Source organism: Salmo salar, chromosome 12 (genome assembly GCF_965601325.2).
Source record: "Salmo salar chromosome 12, fSalSal1, whole genome shotgun sequence".
In the NCBI taxonomy this organism is placed as follows: Eukaryota; Metazoa; Chordata; class Actinopteri; order Salmoniformes; family Salmonidae; genus Salmo; species Salmo salar.
Window position 1 is genome coordinate 65,273,055 of NC_138302.1, and position 25,086 is coordinate 65,298,140.

The following is a 25,086-nucleotide window of genomic DNA, read 5'->3' on the forward strand; positions in this document are numbered from 1 at the left end:
GGATTAAAGCAGCAGAGGCTAGGAGGCATTCTACAACCACAACACATATGACTGAGCCCAAGGACCAGGTGACCGCAGGTGGAACCATGACTCGGTTGTTCTAGTAATAATACATCTAATGAATAGCCCCTGTGGATGAATGATTTAGTTTGTGGATTCAGAGCTTCACATAGTATCCTGTATTTGACTGTGGACAGACACATGCAAATAAGTCTTGTTAATGTTTCATAGCAGTTGACGTGAGTGTGTGTGTCTGTGCGGGCACACAACGTGTGAGTAAGTGTGCGTGTGCACACGTGGAATAAATGCATACTAAATTGTAGTGTGTGTATGTTTCATTCCAGGTGGTGATAGGGGACAAAGTGGTCCTGAACCCAGTGAATGCTGGCCAGCCCCTACATGCCAGCACCCATCAGCTAGTGGACAACCCAGGATGTAACGAGGTTAGACCCTCACCCTGTCTGCAGCTTATTTCCTCTATGTTTTATAGATGGCTGTGTGGGAGTATACTGTATGTAGAGTATTTATAGGAGTCTGTGTACTGTTATTGGGCCCCTCCTACCATATTAGACAATACACCACTGTGCCATGGTCCTCCACATTTGCATCAATTATTTATAGGATTTGCATTAAGCTCTAGCCTACAGCTCATTCTGTGAGAACGGTGTGCTGCTCTGTAGTTATTAGAGTACCAGTGATAATGTGTTTCTGTTATTAAAGGAATAAACTGGTAATCCTGTGGAACTCTTTTTACCTGTTTTGTGTTTCAGGTGAACTCGGTCAACTGTAACACCAGCTGGAAGATCGTGCTGTTCATGAAATGGAGTGACAATCAGGAGATCATTCTAAAAGGGGTTGGTTTTATCACAGTTCTCAACCAGTCAGGCCTGATTTTCACAGTTGAGTTTTCCTTGATTTGCCTTCATTTGGACCATCATCCAATCAATATGAATGAGAAAATAATGGTTCAACGAACCCGGTATCCCAGTTGAAGACAACACTGTTAATTGTTAGCCAAAAAATCTAGCCTAAGGCAGAGTGACACTTCCCTAGCAATCTCTATGGTAACAACCTTCCTGTCTGTTTGTTGCCAGGGCGATGTGGTGCGCCTGTTCCATGCGGAACAGGAGAAGTTCCTCACCTGTGACGACCACCGTAAAAAACAATATGTCTTCCTGCGCACCACTGGACGCCAGTCGGCTACCTCGGCAACCAGCAGCAAAGCCTTATGGGAGGTGGAGGTGTGGAGGAAGTGCACATAAAAATAGAATTTGTAGAAGGAACCTCAGATCATGGCAATTTCACTGCTCCCTCGCAACTGCCAATTTATGGTCACTAAAAGTTACATTTGTCTTTAAAGTTTATATGGTCTGACAAGTTATTAAAATGTGCATGTACAAAACTCCAGCGTGAGATATGACATGTGACTGATGTCTGTGTTTCTCCTCATGATAGGTGGTGCAGCATGATCCATGTCGAGGTGGAGCTGGCTACTGGAACAGTCTGTTCAGGTTCAAACACCTGGCCACTGGACACTACCTGGCTGCAGAGGTCAGTAACACTGCCTTTACAACACACACACACACACACACACACACACACACACACACACACACCCTTGCGGTACCTACAACACAGGTCAAAATCATATTGATCTTTAATTTTTACCAGGGTAGTAATCTCTAATCTCACATTATATGTGTGTACTGTTGTGTGTGTGTTTTCCAGGTGAACCCTGACTATGAGGAGGAGTGCCTGGAGTCCCGCTCCTCAGTAAGTCACATTGTCCTGTTCTGGTAGCAGTGGGCTCTGAAGGGTGTTGAGGAATGATGAATACTGTGGATCATCTGAACCAGTCGTTCCCAGATACAGTATTCTTCTGTGACCGTGTTTTCCTGTGACCCACTGAATGAACCAACCCAACGTCTTCAGTCACCATTGACACAATGTGAAATGTATCAGCCACATACCACTAGTGTGTGATCATTGTAACTCTTCTAACTTGTGTACCTCCGCTTGAACACCATGTCAGAGTAACGACCACTTCCCCAGTACCACCATTAGATGGCGGTGTCTGCATAGAGAAGTCTGATGGAACTAGTGTGGGCTGTTAACTTTGCCTGGCTACCCAAACTCCTTGCTCTGGCCAATCGCTACGCCACGCCCATGGACGTTGTTTTTTTTCTCCACAATGAGCCTGGATCTGAGTACCTTTCTGCCTATTTCTAGAAAGCAAACATATTCTAACCGTTCTGATTGGTCCCAGAAACCGATGGGTTGGGCTAGAGCCAAAGCACACGTGGGTAAAGCCACAGAGTTTCTAAACCCAGGGGCGCAACATCGCAAGACTTACGTGAATGCTTGCAAAACAGACCAAGTAGACCAGTTTGGGGTTTGAGAAGTCAATGTATTGAACAATTCTTCCTTAGTTGTTAATTTTCCTGAAATCTAAAGGCACAGCCTAGCCAATGTCTTAAGTAGTAGAACATGTTATTAGTCCAACCTCATGAAAGGAATGAGGAATGCCTTTGATTTGACGGCCTGCACATGCGCTGTTCGGCGCCAGACGACTAATAAACCTGATGACGTCTTTCTATGCATGAGCTTTGCTAGCCAACGTCGCCATGACATCGCCTACAAGTGTGGTTGAGGATTTCTATTGAAGAAGCAGTTTCTGCCTATCTTCATACTGTACTGTCTTTGGTAAAGCAGTGTTTTGAAAATGTCATTGGCTTTGATACACTGAGTGGTTAGAGATGATCCAATCGCTGATGACTTTGTTTTGTACAACACCACTCATTTTGACGTCACCAAAAACAATTTCAACAATGGCAGTCTCAGGCTGAAGTATGTAGCGAACATAGAGCAGCGGAACAGTTTGAGTCGTCAGGCAACCTTTAGCCAACAGATGGCAGTCTACCACTAGGAATGATCTCAGTTGCACAATTGTCCCCACAAAACACAGGACTATATAGTAAGTACTGATACCCTAGTCGCATTAGTCTGTGTTTACACAGGCAACCCAATTCGTATATTTTTTCACTAATTGGTCTGTTGACCAATCAGATTAGATCTGAAAAAATTATGTCAAAAGATCGGATGTGATTGGTCAAAAGACCAATTAGTGGGGAAAAGTTCAGAATTGGGCTGCCTGTGTAAACGCAGCCTTTGTCAACACATGGTTGAACAAGCTTGTATGACTAACAGAGCAGGGAGCTGAGGGCTGTCTCCATGCCTGGAGGTGTGTGTTTGTCCCTGACTCTATGGAGATGGACTTACAGTTGAAGTCATAAGTTTACATACACCTTAGCCAAATACATTTCAACTCAGTTTTTCACAATTCCTGACATTTAATCCTAGTAAAAATTCCCTGTCTTAGGTCAGTTAGGATCACCACTTTATTTTAAGAATATGACATTTCAGAATAATAGTAGAGTGATTTATTTCAGCTTTTATTTCTTTCATCACATTCCCAGTGGGTCAGAAGTTTACATGCTCCCAAATACTAATTGGGTGTATTGCCTTTAAATTGTTTAACTTGGGTCAAATGTTTCGGGTAGCCTTCTATAAGCTTCCCACAATACGTTGGGTGAATTTTGGCCCATTCCTCCTGACAGAGCTGGTGTAACTGAGTCAGGTTTGTAGGCCTCCTTCCTCGCACACGCTTTTTCAGTTCTGCCCACAAATCTTCTATATTATTGAGGTCAGGGCATTGTGATGGCCACTCTAATACCTTGACTTTGTTGTCCTTAAGCCATTTTGCCTCAACTTTGGAAGTATGCTTGGGGTCATTGTCCATTTGGAAGACCCATTTGCGACCAAGCTTTAACTTTCTGACTGATGTCTTGAGATGTTGCTTCAATATATCCACATAATTTTCCTGCCTCATGATGCCATCTATTTTGTGAAGTGCACCAGTCCCTCCTGCAGCAAAGCACCCCCACAACATGATGCTGCCACCCTCGTGCTTCACAGTTGGGATGGTGTTCTTCGGATTGCAAGCCTCCCCCTTTTCCTCCAAACATAACGATGGTGATTATGGCCAAACAGTTCCATTTTTGTTTCATCAGACCAGAGGACATTTCTCCAAAAGTACGATATTTGTCCCCATGTGCAGTTGCAAACCATAGTCTTGTTTTTTTTATGGCAGTTATGGAGCAGTGGCTTCTTCTTTGCTTAGCACCTTTTCAGGTTGTGTCGATATAGGACTCGTTTTACTGTGGATATAGATACTTTTGTGCCTGTTTCCTCCAGCATCTTCACAAGGTCCTTTGCTGTTGTTCTGGGATTGATCTTCACTTTTCGCACCAAAGTACGTTCTGCTTTACCAAAGACACAAAGTCGTAACCGACTTGCCAAAACTATAGTTTGTTAACAAGAAATTTGTGGAGTGGTTGAAAAATGAGTTTTAATGACTCCAACCTAAGTGTATGTAAACTTACTACTTCAACTGTATACCGAAGCCTAGCCAAGTTATACTGCACTGGCCTGGTTATGAATCCACAATGTAGTTTCTTAATAGGATAACGTAAAAAGAAAATCACCAAGCCAGAACAGTGCGGTTCTGGTCCATACCATAAAGTCAAAAGGGTAATGCATTACTAGACAATCATCCACTCAACAATAGTGACCATGTGAACACAGCAGAAGACCCAAACGTATAAAAGAGCTGCAGTTTAACCAGATAATTATACAAAATGTACTTATTACTCTAATTACTGAAATTAATATTTATACATATTTGTTGATATTTACGAGTGATAACACTGATTTGTACTTCACAATACACTAAGATGTCTCTTTTGGCCTTTAGAACTTCATACAATTAAGTATGAACAGTCTCAATTCGTCTGGGCATGGACGCTACAAGACGTTGAAAGGAAAGCATAGGGACAGGGATGCCGGCCCATGTTGACTCCAATGCTTCTCACAGTTGTGTCAAGTTGGCTGGATGTCCTTTGGATGGTGGACGATTCGTGATACACACGTTGCAGTTCTTGACACAAACTGGTGCGCCTAGTGCCTACTACCACACCCCGTTCAAAGGCACCTCCATTTTTTGTCTTACCCATTCGCCCTCTGAATGGTACACAATCCATGTCTCAAGGCTTGAAAATCCTTATTTAACCTGTGTCCTCCCCTTCATCTACATTGATTTGAAGTGGATTTAACAAGTGACATCGAAAAGGGATCATAGCTTTCACCTGGATTCACTTGGTCAGTGTATTTCATGGAAAGAGCAGGTGTTCTTAATGTTTTGTATACTCAGTGTATATTGATGGTCTATCAATTATTTTACTCTTCATAATCATTGATCCTGGTCTTCAGGGCCCATGTCTATGTTTCTGTGCAGTGATCTGACGAGACTGTGTTTCCATGTTGTGTCTCCAGCTGGACTCTGAGCAGGTCGACCTCCGCGCCCGCCTCAGGAACCCCCAGGAGAAGGTCATGTATACCCTGGTGTCTGTCCCTGAAGGCAATGACATCTCCTCCATTTTTGAGCTGGACCCTACCACTCTGAGAGGGGGGGACTCCCTGGTGCCCAGGTAGGACTTTGAGCTGGAGCCTACCATGCTAAGAGGGGGGATTTCCTGCTGCCCAGATAGGACTTTAGGGCCACATAGTCTGCCGCTAAGCAGCCCCCACAGTTCACATTGTGCGAAAAGACCCTATTACTCATAATACTTTTAGAGGAATTTACCATTTTTCTAATAAGAAATCTCTCTTTTTACTATGTCCATGAGAATTAGTTGATTTAAAAAAACATCCTGTGTTGTTGTCATGTGCAAAGGTGAGTGACCAGGCTGCATTTGTCAGGGTTGGGGTCAATTTGAGTTGAAGTCAGTCAATTGAGGAATTTAACTGAAATTCCAATTCAATAACTGAAACATTTTCTGATGACTGTGTGTCTGGATCCTAAAAAAACATAGTGACTATGTAGCCCACTGTTGATGCAGATCAGATTCTAATGAAAATGTTGCAATATGAAAAGTAAACAGTCATGTTCCTCCCCCTGGAAGGACACACACACACACACACACACAGTACCAGTCAAAAGTTTGGATTTTCTTTATTTTTATTATTTTCTACATTATAGAATAGTAGTGAAGACATCAAAACTATAACATAACACATATGGAATCCTGTAGTAACCAAAAAGTGTTTTATATGCTTTTCCAACAGTCTTGAAGGAGTTTCCACATATGCTGAGTACTTGTTGGCTGCTTTTCCACTCTGTAGTCCAACTCATCCCAAACCATCTCAATTGGGTTGAGGTTAGGTGATTGTGGAGGCCGGGTCATCTGATGCAGTACTCCATCACTCTCCTTCTTGGTCAAATAGCCCTTACACAGTCTGGAGGTGTGTTGGGTCATTGTCCTGTTGAAAAACAAATGATAGCTCCACTAAGCACAAACCAGATGGGATGGCCTAACGCTGCAGAATGCTGCAGTAGCCATGCTAGTTAAGTGTGCCTTGAATTATATATAAATCACTGACAGTGTCACCAGCAAAGCACCATCACACCTCCTCTTCCATGCTTCACGGTAGGAACCCCTCATGTGGAGATCATCCGTTCACCTACTCTGCGTCTCACAAAGACACGGCGGTTGGACTCATCAGACCAAAGGACAGATTTGCACCAGTCTAATGTCCATTGCTCGTGTTTCTTGGCCCAAGCAAGTCTCTTCTTATCATTGGTGTCATTTAGTAGTGGTTTCTTTGCAGCAATTCGACAATGAAGGCCTGATTCACGCGGTATCCTCTGAACAGTTGAGGTTGAGATGTGTCTGTTACTTGAATTCTGTGAAGCTTTTATTTGGGCTGTAATCTGAGGTGCAGTTAACTCGAATGAATTTATCTTCTGCAGCAGAGGTAAGTCTGGGTCTTCCTTTCCTGTGGCGGTCCTCATGAGAGCCAGTTTCATCATAGCGCTTGAAGTAATGATGGACTGTTGTTTCTCTTTGCATATTTGAGCTGTTCTTGCCATAATATGGACTTGGTCTTTTACCAAATACCACCCCTACCTTGTCACAACACAACTGATTTGCTCAAATGCATTAAGAAGGAAAGAAATTCCACAACTTAACTTTTATCAAGGCACACCTGTTAATTTTAATGCATTCCAGGTGACTACCTCATGAAGCTGGTTGAGAGAATGCCAAGAGTGTGCAAAGCTGTCATCAAGGCAAAGGGTGGCTACTTTGAAGAATCTCAAATATAAAATATCATTTTGATTTCTACAATGTAGAAAATAGTAACAATAAAGAAAAACCTTTGAGTGAGTCGGTGTGTCCAAACTTTTGACTGGTCGTGTGTGTAATCTTTAGATTTGTGTGGTGTTTGTTCGTTCGTTATCAGACACATTTAGTTGATTTCAAGTGGAATTCCCCCATTAAAACACATTTCTGTTCTCACTTTCAGTGGAAAGGGTGAGTGGGCTGTGTTAGGTTCATGGAGTGTTCAGAATCAGTTGACATAGGACAGGTGTGAGCCTGTGTTTTGGAGAGGGTAGGGAGAGTTTCCATCTTGGGAGAGTAGGTGAGGGAGTTTCATGAGGTCATGAAGCAATAAAGCATGTGCGTGTCTATGTCTTGTTTTTGACTTCCAAGCTGACTGTACAGTAGGGAGGGTTTGACTTGCAGTAACCAGTGTTACTGATTCATGTTGGTTGTGAGGTTGCAAGGACTGGTGACTTTGATGAAGGAGAAGATGTTTTTTTTTTTTTTTGAGATTTATACAGATAAGATGTTTGGTTTTAAAGTAACCACTATTATTATGATATCCCTCTCTGTACTGGAATACATCAGAAAATATACATTTTTCAACATTTAACCAGAGGCACATGTCTGTTCCCCTGTTTGGTATGGAACTTCTTAGTATGTGCTATAGTGGGCCTAGCCCAATAATGACATTAATTCTTGACTCAGTGTGTGTGTGTGTGTGTGTGTGTGTGTGTGTGTGTGTGTGTGTGTGTGTGTGCGCGTGCCCGCCCGCCCGCCCAGGAACTCGTATGTGAGGCTCAGACACTTGTGCACCAACACATGGGTCCACAGCACTAACCATCCCATCGACAAGGAAGAGGAGAAACCTGTCATGTTACGTGTGAGTGACAGCTCAACCAGCCAATCTCCATTAAGACCAGACAGTTTGAGACCTTACCAATAGTCTGTCAAACCCAATCTTTAACTACTTTATATCATGTTTTCTATGTGTCCCACTTAAATCTGTCCAACACAAACATTGCTCAATAATAAAATAATACCCTCACATTAGATCTGACCACCGGATGCACAAATGATTCATTTTCTATTTGTGAGTTTTACTTACTAGAATTCACTTAATCTTACAATCCTAATTAACTCATCAGTTTTTCAAAATGTTGTTATTTTTAGATCGGCACATCTGCACTGAAAGAAGACAAAGAGGCGTTTGCCATCGTACCCGTCTCGCCCGCTGAAGTCAGAGATCTTGACTTTGCCAATGATGCCAGTAAAGTGTTGGCGTCCATCGCAGGCAAACTGGAGAAGGGCACCATCACTCAGAACGAGAGGAGGTACATGGCAGCCATTGGTGTTCTTTACCTTTTCAATGTAGGCACCAAACCATTCCAGAATGGAATGTCCTTGGAACTCTGGGTATCAACATGACGCCCATTAAGAATTCTAAATCTCAAATAATCTTCCTGTGTGCTCCTGAGTGGTGCAGCACTGCATCTCAGGGCTCAAGGCATCACTACAGACCCTTGTTTGATTCCAGGCTGTATTACAACCGGCCGTGGTTGGGAGTCCCATAGGGCGGCGCACAATTGGCCCAGCGTCGTTAGGGTTTGGCCGGGGAAGGCTGTCATTGTAAATAAGAATTTGTTCTTAACTGACTTGCCTAATTAAATAAAGGTTAAAGTAAAAAAATACTTCCTGTGTGTCCTCCAGGGCGGTGACCAAGCTTCTGGAGGACCTGGTGTTCTTCGTGGTGGACATCCCCAATAATGGCCAAGACGTTTTGGAAATCATGGTCAACAAGCCCAACCGAGAGAGACAGAAACTCATGAGGGAACAGAATATCCTCAAACAGGTAGAGGACAATGTCATTCATAAGGGACAACTAGAACGTCCACAGACTGAAGGGGTGAAAAAGGCTTAGGCCGCCTAATTAATTCCTTTTCAATGTGGATCCATTGGGAAGCAAGCTCCTTTGTCTTCTATTAACCTCTGTTGAAGTTCAACAAAGTATAACAAACTGTCATACTTCAGCTAACATTTTTCCAAACAAATGTATTTTCTTAACCTGATGGACTATCATCCAATGGGTGGAATTTCTCTCCAGATCTTCAAGCTACTGCAGGCTCCATTCACAGACAGCGGGGATGGGCCCATGCTGCGATTGGAGGAGCTGGCTGACCAGCGCCACGCCCCTTTCAGGCACATCTGCCGCCTGTGTTACCGTGTGTTACGCCACTCCCAACAGGACTACCGCAAGAACCAGGTACGCAGTGCGGTAACTGTCAGGCCTGCTGGTCTGGGCCTACAACAGCCACACAAGGACACACATGACAGTTCACATGAATGGCCTGGTCCCAAAACAACCACTACCCCAACCTTATCCCTAGCTCCTTAACCTAACCCATACTCTTTCAGTGTTTGCTGATCTGAAGATGCTAAATGAGCGTGTAAGCAATATGATGGATGTTCTCCTAATTCAATTGCAAGCCTGAGTGGAGCTATATCCATTTGGCTTATATACACCTACAGTATCTGGTTCGATTAGACCTGCAGACCCTAGCGGGCTTTAGTAGAGGAATGGCATAGGGGTTGTTTTCACATGGTGTTCTGGACTGTGTGTTCCAGGGACTTAGCCTATAGCCAAAATATCAAGCCACAGCACTTATACAATTAGCCTAAACTGTATGATGGCATTTAGCTGTAATTGAATGTGCTGTTTAGTCAGTGTGTCAAGTATTCTCTAATCGAATTGTATTAGTCACATGCGCCGAATACAACAGGTGTAGACCTTACAGTGAAATGCTTACTTACGAGCCCCTAACCGACAGTGCAGTTTCAAAAAATACGGAGAAGAGATAAAAGTAACTAGTAATTAAAAAGCAGCAGTAAAAAATAACAATATATACAGGGGGGTGCCGGTACAGAGTCAATGTGCGGGGGCACTGGTTAGTTGAGGTAGTATGTACATGTAGGTAGAGTTAATTAAAGTGACTATGCATAGATGACAACAGAGAGTGGCAGTGGTGAGGGGAGGGGGGGGGGGGGGGGCAATGCCAATAGTCTGGGTAGCCATTTGACTAGATCTTCAGGAGTCTTATGGCTTGGGGGTAGAAGCTGTTTTAGAAGCTTCTTGGACCTAGACTTGGCGCTCCGGTACCGCTCCCCGTGTGGTAGCAGAGAGAACAATCTATGACTAGGGTGGCTGGAGTCTTTGACAATTTTTAGGGCCTTCCTCTGACACCGCCTGGTATAGAGGACCTAGATGGCAGGAAGCTTTGCCCCAGTGATGTACTGGGCCGTTCTCACTACCCTCTGTAGTGCCTTGCGGTCAGAGGCCGAGCAGTTACCATACCAGGTGGTGATGCAACCAGTCAGGATGCTCTCGATGGTGCAGCTGTAGAACTTTTTGAGGATCTGAAAAAAAAATCTAGTCTCCTGAGGGGGAATAGGTTTTGTCATGCCCTCTTCACGACTGTCATGGTGTGCTTGGACCATGTTAGTTTGTTGATGATGTGGACACCAAGGAACTTGAAGCTCTCAAGCTGCTCCACTGCAGCCCCGTCGACGAAAATGGGGGCGTGCTCGGTCCACTTTTTCCTGTAGTACACAATCATCTCCTTACTCACATTCTGCCTTCATCAAACTTTCAGCAGCACAACGCTCCCTTCCGGGCCACAAGACATGCACCCTCGCTCACACACACACGCACACACACACACATGCACACACACTCACGACCGCATGCCTACAGAAACATGCATTGTCCAAACACACAGACAGACACATTGTCCAAACACACAGACACTGTCACATACTGTGTGTAATTGTTGGAGTGGTGGCTGGATTCAACTGAAGGAGGAAGCTGCCTGGTGCCTGTGGACGACCTCTGTTCTCCCAGTCTCAGATTTGTATTTATTTGTATTTATTATGGATCCCCATTAGCTGCTGCCAAGGCAGCATGTGTTATCGTGTGTGTATGCATGTGTCTGTGCCTATGTTTGTGTTGCTTCACAGTCCCCGCTGTTCCATAAGCTGTATTTTTATGCATTTAAAAAAAATCTGATTCTACTGCTTGCATAGAGTTCCATGTAGTCATGGCTCTATATAGTACTGTGCGCCTCCCATAGTCTGTTCTGAACTTGGGGAATGTGAAGAGGCCTCTGGTGGCATGTCTTGTACGGTATGCATGGGTGTCTGAGCTATATGCTAGTCGTTTAAACGGACAGCTCAGTGCTTTCAACATGTCAATACCTCTCACAAATACAAGTAGTTAACTTTGAGCCAGGAGAGATTGACATGCATTTTATTGTTTCCTCTCTGTGTACCTCCAAGTGCCAGCCGTGCTGCCCTGTTCTGAGCCAATTGCAATTTTCCTAAGTCCCTCTTTGTGGCACCTGACCACACGACTAAACAGTAGTCCAGGTGTGACAAAACTAGAGCCTGTAGGACCTGCTTGTTGATAGTGCTGCTAAGAAGGTAGAGCAGCGCTTTATAATGGACAGACTTCTCCCTATCTTAACTGCTGTTGTATCAATATGTTTTGATCATGACAGTTTACAATCCAGGGTTACTCCAAGCAGTTTAGTGTCACCTCAACTTGCTCAATTTCCACATTATTTATTAAAATATTTAGTTGAGGTTTAGTGAATGATCTGTCCCAAATACAATGCTTTTAGTTTGAAATATTTAGGACTAACTTATTCCTTGCTACTCATTCTGAAACTAACTGCAGCTTTTTAAGTGTTGCAGTCATTTCAGTTGCTTTAGTAGCCAAAGTGTATAGCATTGAGTCATCTGCTTTCATAGACACATTGGCTTTACTCAAAGCCAGTGGCATGTCGTTAGTAAAGATAGAACAAAGTAAGGGGCCTAGACGGCTGCCCTGGGGAATTCCTGATTTCTACTTGGACTTTTTTGGAGATGCTTCTATTAAAGAACACCCTCTGTGTTCTGTGTTTAGACTCTTTATCCACCATATTTATCCACCATCCAGCAGCAGCATTAAGATCGATAATGACAAAACCCGCACTGAAGTCTAACAAAACAGCCCCCACAATCTTTTTATCATCAATTTCTCTCAGCCAATCATCAATCATTTGTTTAAGTGTTGTGCTTATTGAATATCCTTCCCTATAAGCGTGCTGGAAGTCTGTTGTCAGTTTGTTTACTGTAAAATAGCATTGTATCTGGTCAAACTCCATTTTTTCCAAAACTTTACTAAGGGTTGGTAACAGGCTGATTGGTCAGCAATTTGAGCCAGTAAAGGGGGCTTTGCTATTCTTAGGTAGCGGAATTACTTTTTCTTCTCTCCAGGCCTAAAGGCACACACTTTCTAGTAGGCTGAAATCGAAGATATTGCAAATAGGAGTGGTAATTTTGTCTGCTATTATCCTCAGTAATTTTCCTTCCAAGTTGTCAGACCCCGGTGGCTTGTCATTGTTGATAGACAACATTACGTTTTTCACCTCTTCCACACTTAGTTTACGGAATTCAAAATTACAATTTTTATCTTTTGTAATTTGGTCAGAAATACTTGGATGTGTAGTGTCAGCTTTTTTTACTGGCACGTCATGTCTAAGTTTGCTAATCTTGCCGATGAATAAATCATTAAAGTAGTTGGCAATATCAGTCGGTTTTGTAATGAAGGAACCATCTGATTTGACTGATGTAGCTGAGTTTGCCTTTTTTCCCCAAATGTCATTGAAGGTGCTCCAATGCTTTTTACTATCATTCTTTGTCATTCATCTTTGTTTCATAGTGTAGTTTCTTCTTTTTATTCAGTTTAGTCACATGATTTCTCAATTTGCAGTATGTTTGCCAATCGGTTGTGCAGCCAGACATAATTTCCATTTGGAAGACATTTGGGAATTACCCATGGGAATTTACAGGAGGGGGGAATCTTACTTTTTATCTACCTTTTTTAAATCCCCCAAAATGTCATTTGTTTTGCCTGTGTTACAGTAAATGTGTTGTTGTTGAAGTAATGAGTGGGAATTGTAGGTAAGTAATACTGAGGCAACAATACGAAAACTTTTTTGTGTAACCTTTTTAACTAGGCAAGTCAGTTAAGAACAAATTCTTGTTTACTATGACGGCCTACACCGGCCAAACCCGGATGACGCTGGGCCAATTGTGCGCCACCCTATGGGGACTCCCAATCACAGCCGGTTGTGATACAGCCTGGATTCGAACAAGGGTGTTTGTAGTGAAGCCTCTAGCACAGAGTTGCAGTGCCTTAGATCGCTGCGCCACTCGGAAGCCCTGAACTAAACTCAACAAAAAAAGAAACGTTCTCTCACTGTCAACTGTGTTTATTTGCAGAAAACTTAACATGTGTAAAAATGTGTATGAACATAACAAGATTCAACAACTGAGACATAAACTGAACAAGTTCTACAGACATGTGATTAACAGAAATGGAATAGTGTCCCTGAACAAAGGAGGGGGGGGGGGGGGGGGTCAAAATCAAAAGTAACAGTCAGTATCTGTTACTGCCACCAGCTGCTTTAAGTACTGCAGTGCATCTCCTCCTCATGGACTGCACCAGATTTGCCAGTTCTTGCTGTGATGTTACCCCACTCTTCCACCAATGCACCTGCAAGTTCCTAGACATTTCTGGGGGGAATTGTCCTAGCCCTCACCCTACGATCCAACAGGTCCCAGACGTGCTCAATGGGATTGAGATCCGGGCTCTTTGCTGGCCATGGCAGAAGACTGACATTCCTGTCTTGCTGGAAATCATGCACAGAACGAGCAGTATGGCTGGTGGCATTGTCATGCTTGGAGGGTCATGTCAGGATGAGCCTGCAGGAAGGGTACCACATGAGGGAGGAGGATGTCTTCCCTGTAATGCACAGCGTTGAGATTGCCTGCAATGACAACAAGCTCAGTCTGATGATGTGGTGACACACCGCCCCAGACCATGACAGACCCTCCACCTCCAAATCGATCCTGCTCCAGAGTACAGGCCTCAGTGTAACGCTCATTCCTTTGACGATAAGCGCGAATCTGACCATCACCCCTGGTGAGACAAAACCGTGACTCGTCAGTGAAGAGCACTTTTTGCCAGTCCTGTCTGTTCCAGCGATGGTGGGTTTGTGCCCATAGGCGACGCTGTTGCTGGTGAGGTCTACAAGCCCTCAGTCCAGCCTCTCTCAGCCTATTGGGGTCTGAGCATTGATGGAGGGATTGTGCGTTCCTGGTGTAACTCAGGCAGTTGTTGCCATCGTGTACCTGTCCCGCAGGTGTGATGTTCGAATGTACCGATCCTGTGCAGGTGTTGTTACATGTGGTCTGCCACTGCGAGGACGATCAACTGTCCGTCCTGTCTCCCTGTAGCGCTGTCTTAGGCGTCTCACTGTACGGACATTGCAATTTATTGCCCTGGCCACATCTGCAGTCCTCATGCCTCATCTGCAGTCCTCATGAGCAGGGACCCTGGGCATCTTTCTTTTGGTGTTTTTCAGAGTCAGTAGAAAGGCCTCTTTAGTGTCCTAAGTTTTCATAAATGTGATCTTAATTGCCTACCGTCTGTAAGCTGTTAGTGTCTTAACGACCTTTACACAGGTGCATGTTCATTAATTGTTTATGGTTAATTGAACAAGCATGGGAAACGGTGTTTAAACCCTTTACAATGAAGATCTGTGAAGTTATTTGGATTTTTACGAATTATCTTTGAAAGACCGGGTCCTGAAAAAGGGACATTTCTTTTTTTTCATTTTTTTTGCTGAGTTTAGTAGCGAGGTTGATCACACTATGAACAAATTGAAAATCCAATTCAAATGTTTGTTAAATCAAATGTGGCTAAGACATTCAACGGGGTTTACATTAATTTATTGACCTCATTCAGCTTTTATCTATTGCGACTTACATTAGTGAGTGCATAGATTTTCATATGAGTAGCCCCAGTGGAAATCAAACCCACAACCCTGGTGTTGCTAGCGCCATGCACTTACCAACTGAGCCATAAAGGACCACAGTCCCAATGTTGTGATAATGTTTGACTATGATCAGAGCCTGTGTTTGTCCCACAGGAGTATATAGCCAAGCAGTTCCGCTTCATGCAGAAGCAGATAGGTTATGATGTTCTGGCTGAGGACACTATCACAGCCCTGCTCCACAACAACCGCAAGCTGCTGGAGAAACACATCACCGCTGCAGAGATAGACACCTTTGTCAGCCTCGTCAGGAAGAACCGGGAGCCCAGGTCAGTGTGTGTGTTTGGTTTTACTATCCTTGTGGGGGACCAGAAGTCCTCACAAGGATACTTTCCCCATAGGGAAAAAGGCTATTTTAGGCTTAGGGGTTAGGGTTCCAAATTCTCTAAAATGACGTTGGAGGCAACTTATGGTAGAGAAATTAACATTAAATTCTCTGGAAACAACTCTGGTGGTCATCCTGCAGTCAGCATGCCAATTGCATGCTCCCTCAAAACTTGAGGCATCTGTGGCATTGTGATGTGCGACAAAACTGCACATTTTAGAGTTGCCTTTTAAAGTCCCCAGCACAAGGTCCACCTGTGTAATCATGCTGTTTAATCAGCTTCTTAATAGGCCACACCTTTCAGGTGGATGGGTTGTCTTGGCAAAGGAGAATGCTTACTAACAGAGATGTAAACAAATTTGTACCCAAAATTTAGGAGAAATAATCTTTGTGCGTATTGAAAAATGTGGGGATCTTTTATTTCAGCTCATGAAATATGGGACCAACACTTTACATGTTACGATTATATTTTTGTTCAGTTATGGGTTAGGTTATGGGGTTAGGGGTAGGTTTAGGGTTAGGGAAAATAGGATTTTAAATGGGAATAAATTGTTTGGTCCCCACAAAGATGGTAAAACAAACAAACATGTGGGGGTGTGCAAGTGCGCTCACTTCGCATGCACACATGTTTGTGTGTATAGTGTTTTTTATGTGTTCATTTGCTTGTCTTGATATGTCTGTATGCTCCTTATAGCCAGATGATACAGTATATTGCTGTGTTCTATGTAATTGAAGACTGGTGGCTGTGTGTCGGAATGTGTTAGTCGTTTGCCACATCAAGGGAGTAAAGACGTGTGGATCACAGGAAGTTGGTGGCACCTTAATTGGACAGGACGGGCTTGTGATAATGGCTGGAGCGGAATAAGTGAAATGGTATCAAATCCATGGTTTCCATTTGGTTGATGCCATTCCATGTGCTCCGTTCCAGCTATTATTAGGAGCCATCCTCCCCTCCGCAGCCTCCTGTGGTGTGGAGTGTATTGTAAGCTGCTCGAGGGCAGATGCTATGTTTTCATGTGTCATTTAATTGTGAAGTGTTTGGGGAATTTTTCATTGGGGACATCATGGGTCTATAGAAATGTGTTTTTGTGCACTTGTGAATGCCTTTGTCCATATGAAAGGAGCAGTTGACATTGAATGGTGTGTGTGTGTGTTCCAGGTTCCTGGACTATCTGTCAGACCTGTGTGTGTCTATGAACAAATCCATCCCGGTGACACAGGAGCTCATCTGTAACGCAGTCCTGGACCCCACCAACGGAGACATCCTTATAGAGACCAAGTAAGCCCTCTCCTCAGTTTTATAAGGGATTTCAATTAATCAATACCTTATAAAATCCCATTTCCCCTAAACATTTAACAATAATAGTCAATGGTCGTCTAGGTCTATGGTGTGTTACAGGCTGTTCTAGTATGGCAGATAAATAGCTCTTCAGTGTACAGTAGTACTGCTCTCTTTATTTAAGTGTATTCAGTAGGAGCCCGTTCAGTCATACAGATCAAGCTGTTCAAGGTGACTACATAACGTAGTGTTTACTCCTGGTGGATCCTCATGCTTGTCCTAATGGACATGCCTATCTAGTACAACATGTAGCCATTCAGTAAACATCTGTTCTTTCAGACAGAAAATGCTTTGATTGCAATGCACTTAATATCTCCATGTGTCCATTACAAAATTATATAGTAAGCACTACACGATCGAGGGATACTACAATGTGTAGTATTCTACACTATACTACAAAATTCTATAGTAAGTAGTACATATGATCGAGGGATACTACGGAGTGTAGCATAGTATTCTGCTGTATGCTACAGTTTACTACAGAATACTATATAATTCTATAGTAAGTACTATAGTATTCTATAGTCAACTGTAATATTTGTTTATGACGGAAGGCTTGCATTCATTTATACCTATGTGTTTTGTTCTCAGTGCTAAACAAACACAAATGAAGAGGCAGTTTTACTCCTTGTGTTCTCAGAAATCCATGTGATGCTGTTTGGTTCAACCACACTGTGTTTCATAGCTATAATATGTCAGTCATATGTATAGCCACGCTAACATGTTTGTATGTACCTCTGGGATGGTCAACCGGCTGTGTGCAGGATTTTGTTCTAGCCCAGCTCCAACACATCTGATTCAACTAATCCGCCATTGGTCTTCAATTTGCACCACTGTTAGCTGAATCAGGTGTGTTAGAGCAAGACTGGTGTTGTCCAGGTTTGAGATCAGATATTGTTTCCACCCCTGAATGGTTAAGGATATGATTGTTGATAGTCTACTCCTAAATCTGTGGTTAGAGGAGTAATACTGGTTCGTCTCCTCCCCAGACTGGTGCTGTCCAGGTTTGAGATCGAGGGAGCGTCCATCGAGGATAATTCAGTGGAGTCTGAGGAGGACGAGGAGGAGGTGTGGCTGTTCTGGAAGGACCGCAGTAAGGAGATCAGAAGTAAGAGCATCAGAGAGCTGGCCCAAGATGCCAAGGAGGGCGCCAAGGAGGACCAAGAGGTGGTCAGCTACTACAGGTCAGAAACACCACCACGCTTTCTCTCATCTTTACTGTCTTATCTGTAGAAGATGAATAACTTCTGTCTCTGTCGATACTCGTGTGTGTGTGTGTGTGTGTGTGTGTGTGTGTGTGTGTGTGTGTGTGTGTGTGTGTGTGTGTGTGTGTGTGTGTGTGTGTGTGTGTGTGTATATATGCTTGGTTTCCTCCTTGCTTTTGGAAATGGGGGTGGGTCCTGCACATTGGGAGTGGATGAGATGTGTACCCACCCCCCTCATCCCTTACACATGACTACTTTGAAAAGGTCGACTTTATTCTGCAACTAATTACATTAATTGATTAATAAAAAGAACCAGGCGGCGTCACTAACCTTAACTTTAATTTTCTGTTTGTTCCTGGTCTCTGTGTATCTTAATGTCTAAGCAGTGATGCCTATGTCCCTCTCTCTCTCGCAGGTACCAGCTGAACCTGTTTGCGAGGATGTGTCTGGACCGTCAGTACCTGGCCATCAATAAGATCTCTGGCCAGATGGACGTGGATCTGATCCTGCGCTGCATGTCTGACGAGGATCTGCCTTACGACCTGCGCGCCTCCTTCTGCCGCATGATGCTGCACATGCATGTGGACCGCGACCCCCAGGAACAGGTCACTCCCGTCAAGTACGCCCGCCTCTGGTCCGAGATCCCCTCCGAGATCGCCATTGACGAGTGAGTGGCAGGGCCGACGGCCTATCAGGGTTGAGGAAGGGAGTTAGTGACATGTTCAATGGCCAATCAGAAAATACGTTAGTGCAATGTATACAGTTTGTACTGAAGGTTTGAAAACAATGTGCCATAGCCTTGTCTGTCTTACATGGACATTATTAGAACTTAGATAAAGCAAAAAAAAATATTCTTAGTGGAGTATTTAGAGAAGCATTAACATGGTAAGAGTTAGTCGTAAGTACTCACCTGTCCCCTACCTGTGATCTGTGTCCCTCTGGTCCCAGCTATGACAATGACGGGACGTCCAAGGATGAGATCAAGGAGTGTTTTGCCCTGACCATGGAGTTTGTCGAGAACTATCTTAGAGACGTGGTGTGTCAGAGCTTCCCATTTGCCGACAAGGAGAAGAACAAACTCACCTTCGAGGTCAGTCCCATCTGGAAGCTCAGTCTCTATTGGTCATATCAATATGAGACCCAGTCCATATTGGTCAAAGGCAAAAAGCAGTATTAGGCTCAGTCACTATTGTTCTAATCTGTATTAAATGCACTTCCTATTGGTCAAAGAAGAATGAGTTTCAGTAGGACATGGTTTTACTAAGCACTAGCTTTGTTCTCTCTTCCTGTCTCTTTTTGTCCATTCCCAGGTAGTGAATCTATCTAGGAACCTCATTTACTTTGGCTTCTACAACTTCAGTGACCTGCTGAGGCTGACCAAGATCCTGCTGGCCATCCTGGACTGTGTCCACGTCAGCACCATTTTCCCCATCAACAAGCTGGAGAAGGGAGACGAGACTAAAGGTAGGACACAGTAACACACTTCCCCGCAGAGGGGTGAAGCTCCATACATCAGTGGGGCTTTAGTAGGGTTGCAAACTTTTCTAAAGTTCCCAGGTTTTTCCCAGAAATTCTGCTTGACTTCTGGGATTTTGGAACACTAGGCTTGAGCATTATTCACCCCATGGCCAACAAAGGACAGAACAATTTTGCTCTCACATACACGATGGTTGACGCAATCATGTGTGTTTCCAGGCAGTAACGTGATGCGCTCCATCCACGGGGTGGGGGAGCTGATGACTCAGGTGGTGCTCAGAGGAGGGGGGTTCCTGCCCACCACCCCCATCAACCCACCCGACGGGGACCAGGTCAAGACCCAGACAGAGCCGGAGAAACAGGACATCCTGGTCATGGACACCAAGCTCAAGATCATAGAGATACTACAGGTAGAAAGGCCCACACACATGCAGTACACACATAGCACAATCAATGCCATACAGACCATAGATCTACTGTATACACCCGTACACCCATTTGCAAACGCCCTTCCCCCAAACTTGGTTACCCTCCTTAACCCCAACCACTCACCCATAACCCCCAATGCTTATTCTAATATGATCCCTCTACAGTACAATAGTCTTACTTATTCAGTATGTGTCATGTTCCTCTCTGTCTCTCTGCAGTTCATTCTGAATGTGCGTCTGGACTACCGGATCTCCTGTTTGCTGTGTATCTTTAAGAGGGAGTTTGATGAGAGCAACTCCCAGTCAGATCTGTCTATAGCAGGAACCCATGAGGGACCAAACAACATGCCAGGTAGGAGGAGAGCTCAGGTCATGTCACCCATCACTTGGCATGTCACCTCTTTGTGTGTTACTAAGGTTACTCTGAATTGTTTTCTCAGGAGCTCTGGACTTTGAGCACATAGAGGAGCAGGCAGAGGGGATATTTGGTGGAAGGTAACTGTTGTGATACACCAAACCTGCAGCAGTTTAGTTATTGTTTGATACTTGACCGTGTGGGTGTGTGTGCGTTTGCCTCTGTATTTTTCGTGTGTGTGTGTGTGTGTGTGTGTGTGTGTGTGTGTGTGTGTGCGCGGCGCGCACGTTTTACATATGTTTGCTTGTGTGTCCGCATCCAGTGAGGAGAACACCCCGTTAGACCTGGATGACCATGGTGGTAGGACCTTCCTGAGGGTCCTTCTCCACCTGACCATGCATGATTACCCTCCCCTGGTGTCCCGAGCCCTCCACCTGCTCTTCAGACATTTCAGTCAGAGACAGGAGGTTCTACAGGCCTTCAAACAGGTACACTCCTACTACCCACCCACTGTATATACTAGTGATGCGTGGGTCAGCTGTTTTCTGACCTGCAGTTTAAAAAAACAAACTAAAAAAAACAGACCTTCACTTGCCTATTGTAATGTTATAGAAACCATGACCTATATCTCATTCAAAGTTGCCAATTCCAAATGCATGAGTAGATTGTATAAACATTTCTCAGAAAGACTAGGGTTGAGTTTATCTGCATCACAAAAGCATAACCATTAGCTATAATTATATGCCCTTATTATAATGCACTTATTGTATGTCTGTCAGAATATGAATGACTAATGTACTGTTGTCTTGTCATATATGCAGAATAATCATACATATTCACTTTCCTAGAAGTTACTGTACTCATTGTCCATATTTTCCATTCGTTTTTTATTTTATTTTTACCTTTATTTAACTAGGCAAGTCAGTTAAGAACAAATTCTTATTCTCAATGACGGCCTAGGAACAGTGGGTTAACTGCCTATTCAGGGGCAGAATGACAGATTTGTACCTTGTCAGCTCGGGGATTCGAACTTGCAACATTTCGGTTACTAGTCCAACGCTCTAACCACTAGGCTACCCTGTCTACCCATGACCCATCACTCACACTTACGTAATATCCTTAGAATTATACAATTATCCAAGTACCACTTAGGCTTTTAATTTAGCTTGACCAGGAAATGGCTGCATGACTTGACCAGGAAAATCTGCAGTTATAACCTCCGAGGGCCCAGAGTTTGTCCTAGTCAAGGCACATGGTCAGGTAAAACTATTGTTCGACTCTAATCATAAACAACCATCCCACACCTGGTATCCTCCATACTGGTGTCCTACTGGTCTGTTGCCCATGCCTCCAGGTCCAGTTGCTGGTGACCAGTAAGGATGTAGAGAACTACAAGCAGATCAAGTCAGACCTGGACCAGCTACGCTCCATTGTGGAGAAGTCTGAGCTGTGGGTCTACAAGAGACAGGGGCCAGATGAGGGCATGGACGCTGGGGAGGGCTCTGCAGAGTCGCAACACAAGAAGGTACAGTAGTAGGCATCCACAGACCAGGAGTTAGCGCTGTAAAGTACTTAAGTGAAAATACTTTGAAGTACTACTTAAGTCATTTTTTGGGGTATCTGTACTTTACCTACTTATGTTTTTGATAACTTTACTTTTATTTCATTACATTCCGAAATAAAATAATGTACTTTTTACTCCATATATTTACCCTGACACACAAAAGTACTCGTTACATTTTGAATGCTTAGCAGGACAGGAAAATGGTCCAATTCACACAATTATCACGAGAACATCCCTGTTCCTCTGATCTGGTGGACTCACTAAACACAACTGCTTAGTTTGTAAATTATGTCTGAGTGTTAGTGTGCCCCTGACTATCTGTAAATAAATAAAAAAACACGTAAATTGTGCCTTTTACTTTAGTCATTTTCTATTAAGGCATCTTTACTTTTACTCAAGTATGACAATTGGGTACTTTTTTCACCGCTGGCTCTCTGTGTTAAACTATGGCAATAGAGCTTTATTGTTAGCTAAGCTCACTATCCTTTGTGAGAGATGCATTGGCTAATGGTCTTGTTCTGTTTGTTCGTTAGGGTGACTCCAACTCGGGTGGCTCAGACAAGCCAAAGAAACCAGAGAGCACCAGGAGCTACAACTACAGAGTGGTGAAGGAGGTGAAGTCTAAAGAGTCTTAACTTTTCAGTATACTGTATTATCTCTGGGATGGATAGGGCTATGGTTAAAGGGATACTGCAAGATTCTGGCAATACCTTTTTACTTACCCAGAGTCAGATGAACTCGTGGATACCGTTGTTATGTCTCTGTGTGCAGTATGAAGAAAGTTAGAGGTAGTTTTGCGAGCCAAGTAAGTAGAACAGCAGCTAAATTGCCCAGAATCTTGCAGTTTCCCTTTTAACATAGTTGAGCTAGACCCTCTCTCTCCACTTGTTTGTCTCCCCCGTGTGTGTGTGTGTAGATTCTGCTGCGTCTCAGCAGGCTATGTGTTCAGGAGGGTCTGTCAGGCAGGAAGAGTAAGAAGCAGCAGCAGAGACTCCTCAGGAACATGGGGGCTCACACCGTGGTGCTGGAGTTACTGCAGATCCCCTACGAGAAGGTACTGGTGTGTGTGTGTGTGTGTGTGTGTGTGTGTGTGTGTGTGTGTGTGTGTGTGTGTGTGTGTGTGTGTGTGTGTGTGTGTGTGTGTGTGTGTGTGTGTGTGTGTGTGTGTGTGTGTGTGTGTGTGTGTGTGTGTGTGTGTGTGTGTGTGTGTGTGTGTGTGTGTACTCGCAATCCTTTCATCCTCTGTGTTATCTCCAGGGGGAGGATGTGCGTATGCAGGAGATCATGAAGCTGGCCCACCAGTTCCTGCAGAACTTTTGTGCAGGGAACCAGCAGAACCAGGCTCTGCTCCACAAACACATCAACTTGTTCCTCAATCCAGGGGTGAGACAGACCGCACTGACCCACCATGACCTCACCACTGTTATTACTTTAACCATGGCATTAGCACTGTCTTCCCCTAATAAAATAAAACCTGAGAGATTATATACATCAGGAGTTCTGAAGATGTACCAATTCAATGTTGATCTCTCTCTTTTTTGTATCTCCCTCCCTCCATCTCTCTCTCTCTCCTTCACCCTCCTTTCTCTCTCCCCCTATCAGATCCTAGAGGCTGTCACCATGCAGCATATCTTCATGAATAACTTCCAGCTGTGCAGTGAGATCAACGAGCGCGTGGTACAGCACTTTGTCCACTGCATCGAGACGCACGGCCGCAACGTCCAGTACCTCAAGTTCCTGCAGACCATCGTCAAGGCCGAGAGCAAGTTCATCAAAAAGTGTCAGGACATCGTCATGGCTGAGGTAACTATCTCATCATCACCCTGTTGTCTCATTGCCAATTTTTTATTCTGCCCAGCCAGTCGTACGACACATTCGTCATTAAATCAAATCATAACCACCCAATGAAATCATATTGTATCCTACACAGTTTGTTGTATTTTTCAATCCCTGTTCCATAGTCTATTTCGTTCCATTGACTTTCTATATGTTTCTTCTCTGTCCCTCTCTCCCCCTAGCTGGTGAACGCTGGCGAGGACGTGCTGGTGTTCTACAACGACCGTGCGTCCTTCCAGACCCTGGTCACGATGATGAGGTCTGAGCGAGACCGTATGGATCAGAACAGTCCTCTGATGTACCACATCCACCTGGTAGAGCTGCTGGCTGTCTGCACTGAGGGAAAGAACGTTTACACTGAGATCAAATGTAACTCTCTGCTACCTTTGGACGACATAGTGAGGGTGGTCACCCACGAGGACTGTATCCCTGAGGTGAGCTGAGGAGATTCAGGATGGAAGAAGCAGAGTTTAGGTTTAGGGAGTTAGGGTTAGACTTGAAGGTGTAGAGCAGGGGGCTGTGGATCCTCAAGTCTTCACAGGCCTGCCATTCATCATCTAACCGTCCCCATAATGGCCTGTCTGCCCTCGTTCCCATCTCACTCTTATGGACAAGTCATTGTCCACTATCTGTCATCTTTCGGTCTTAGACAGTAGTGAGCCCTACTCTATAGGGACAAACTCAGAACAACCATGGCCCCTAGATTAGTCAACTAACAGGCCCCAATCACTGTGCCCTGCCCTGAGCTAGAATCACATCATGATGTATTCATCATCATTGTAAAACAACTCCTTGAGCTATGGACAGGGTGTAATGAGTGTGCTTAACGCTGTCCTCTCCAGGTGAAGATAGCCTACATCAACTTCCTGAACCACTGCTATGTGGACACGGAGGTGGAGATGAAGGAGATCTACACCAGCAACCACATGTGGAAGCTCTTTGAGAACTTCTTGGTGGACATCTGCAGGGTGAGAGACTTATACAAGACAGGAGCTGTGTGCGAATACTCCCCACATGAACAGTACTATTTGTGATGTGAATTGAGTATATTTTATGCTTACTGGTCATTGTATGTTGTACTAAATTCGCCAAAATATTAAGTATACAAGCAGAGGACACTATTTCCGTACTTTAGGGCCATTGATGCAATTCTTCAGGAAATGGGTGTGGCATCACATCGTTTTCAGGTTTGAAGAAAATGGTGGAAAATATGCCACCGAAGTCCAACAATAGCGGATACTAATTATGACAAATGCTAACAATGTTGAGCAATGTAATAAAGTAATTACTTTTCAAATAAGTTACCTTACACGTTATGTTGGCTGACAATATTTTAGCTACGCTGTCCTTACGAACCACATAGCATATCATTACAGCAGTATGTACTGGTATGTTAGCTAG

The 25,086-nt window shown here is 44.0% G+C and overlaps 1 protein-coding gene across 2 annotated transcripts in view; it reads left to right on the top strand.

Moving 5' to 3' along the window:
• LOC106565476 (inositol 1,4,5-trisphosphate-gated calcium channel ITPR1) overlaps positions 1–25,086 on the top strand; it is a 170,467-nt gene that overhangs the window by 70,209 nt on the left and 75,172 nt on the right. For both annotated transcript variants that reach the window (XM_014132696.3, XM_014132698.3), the window contains exons 7-33: positions 345–443; positions 771–854; positions 1,095–1,241; positions 1,456–1,551; positions 1,729–1,773; positions 5,392–5,546; positions 8,004–8,103; positions 8,394–8,554; positions 8,931–9,072; positions 9,325–9,483; positions 15,254–15,426; positions 16,642–16,761; positions 17,811–18,005; positions 18,442–18,693; positions 18,975–19,116; positions 19,337–19,490; positions 19,722–19,912; positions 20,150–20,282; positions 20,371–20,425; positions 20,608–20,773; positions 21,640–21,810; positions 22,383–22,463; positions 22,766–22,903; positions 23,107–23,232; positions 23,452–23,652; positions 23,868–24,119; positions 24,528–24,653. In XM_014132696.3, coding sequence (XP_013988171.1) covers positions 345–443; positions 771–854; positions 1,095–1,241; positions 1,456–1,551; positions 1,729–1,773; positions 5,392–5,546; positions 8,004–8,103; positions 8,394–8,554; positions 8,931–9,072; positions 9,325–9,483; positions 15,254–15,426; positions 16,642–16,761; positions 17,811–18,005; positions 18,442–18,693; positions 18,975–19,116; positions 19,337–19,490; positions 19,722–19,912; positions 20,150–20,282; positions 20,371–20,425; positions 20,608–20,773; positions 21,640–21,810; positions 22,383–22,463; positions 22,766–22,903; positions 23,107–23,232; positions 23,452–23,652; positions 23,868–24,119; positions 24,528–24,653 — 3,864 coding nt within the window. The remainder of the gene's footprint in view (positions 1–344; positions 444–770; positions 855–1,094; positions 1,242–1,455; positions 1,552–1,728; positions 1,774–5,391; positions 5,547–8,003; positions 8,104–8,393; positions 8,555–8,930; positions 9,073–9,324; positions 9,484–15,253; positions 15,427–16,641; positions 16,762–17,810; positions 18,006–18,441; positions 18,694–18,974; positions 19,117–19,336; positions 19,491–19,721; positions 19,913–20,149; positions 20,283–20,370; positions 20,426–20,607; positions 20,774–21,639; positions 21,811–22,382; positions 22,464–22,765; positions 22,904–23,106; positions 23,233–23,451; positions 23,653–23,867; positions 24,120–24,527; positions 24,654–25,086) is intronic.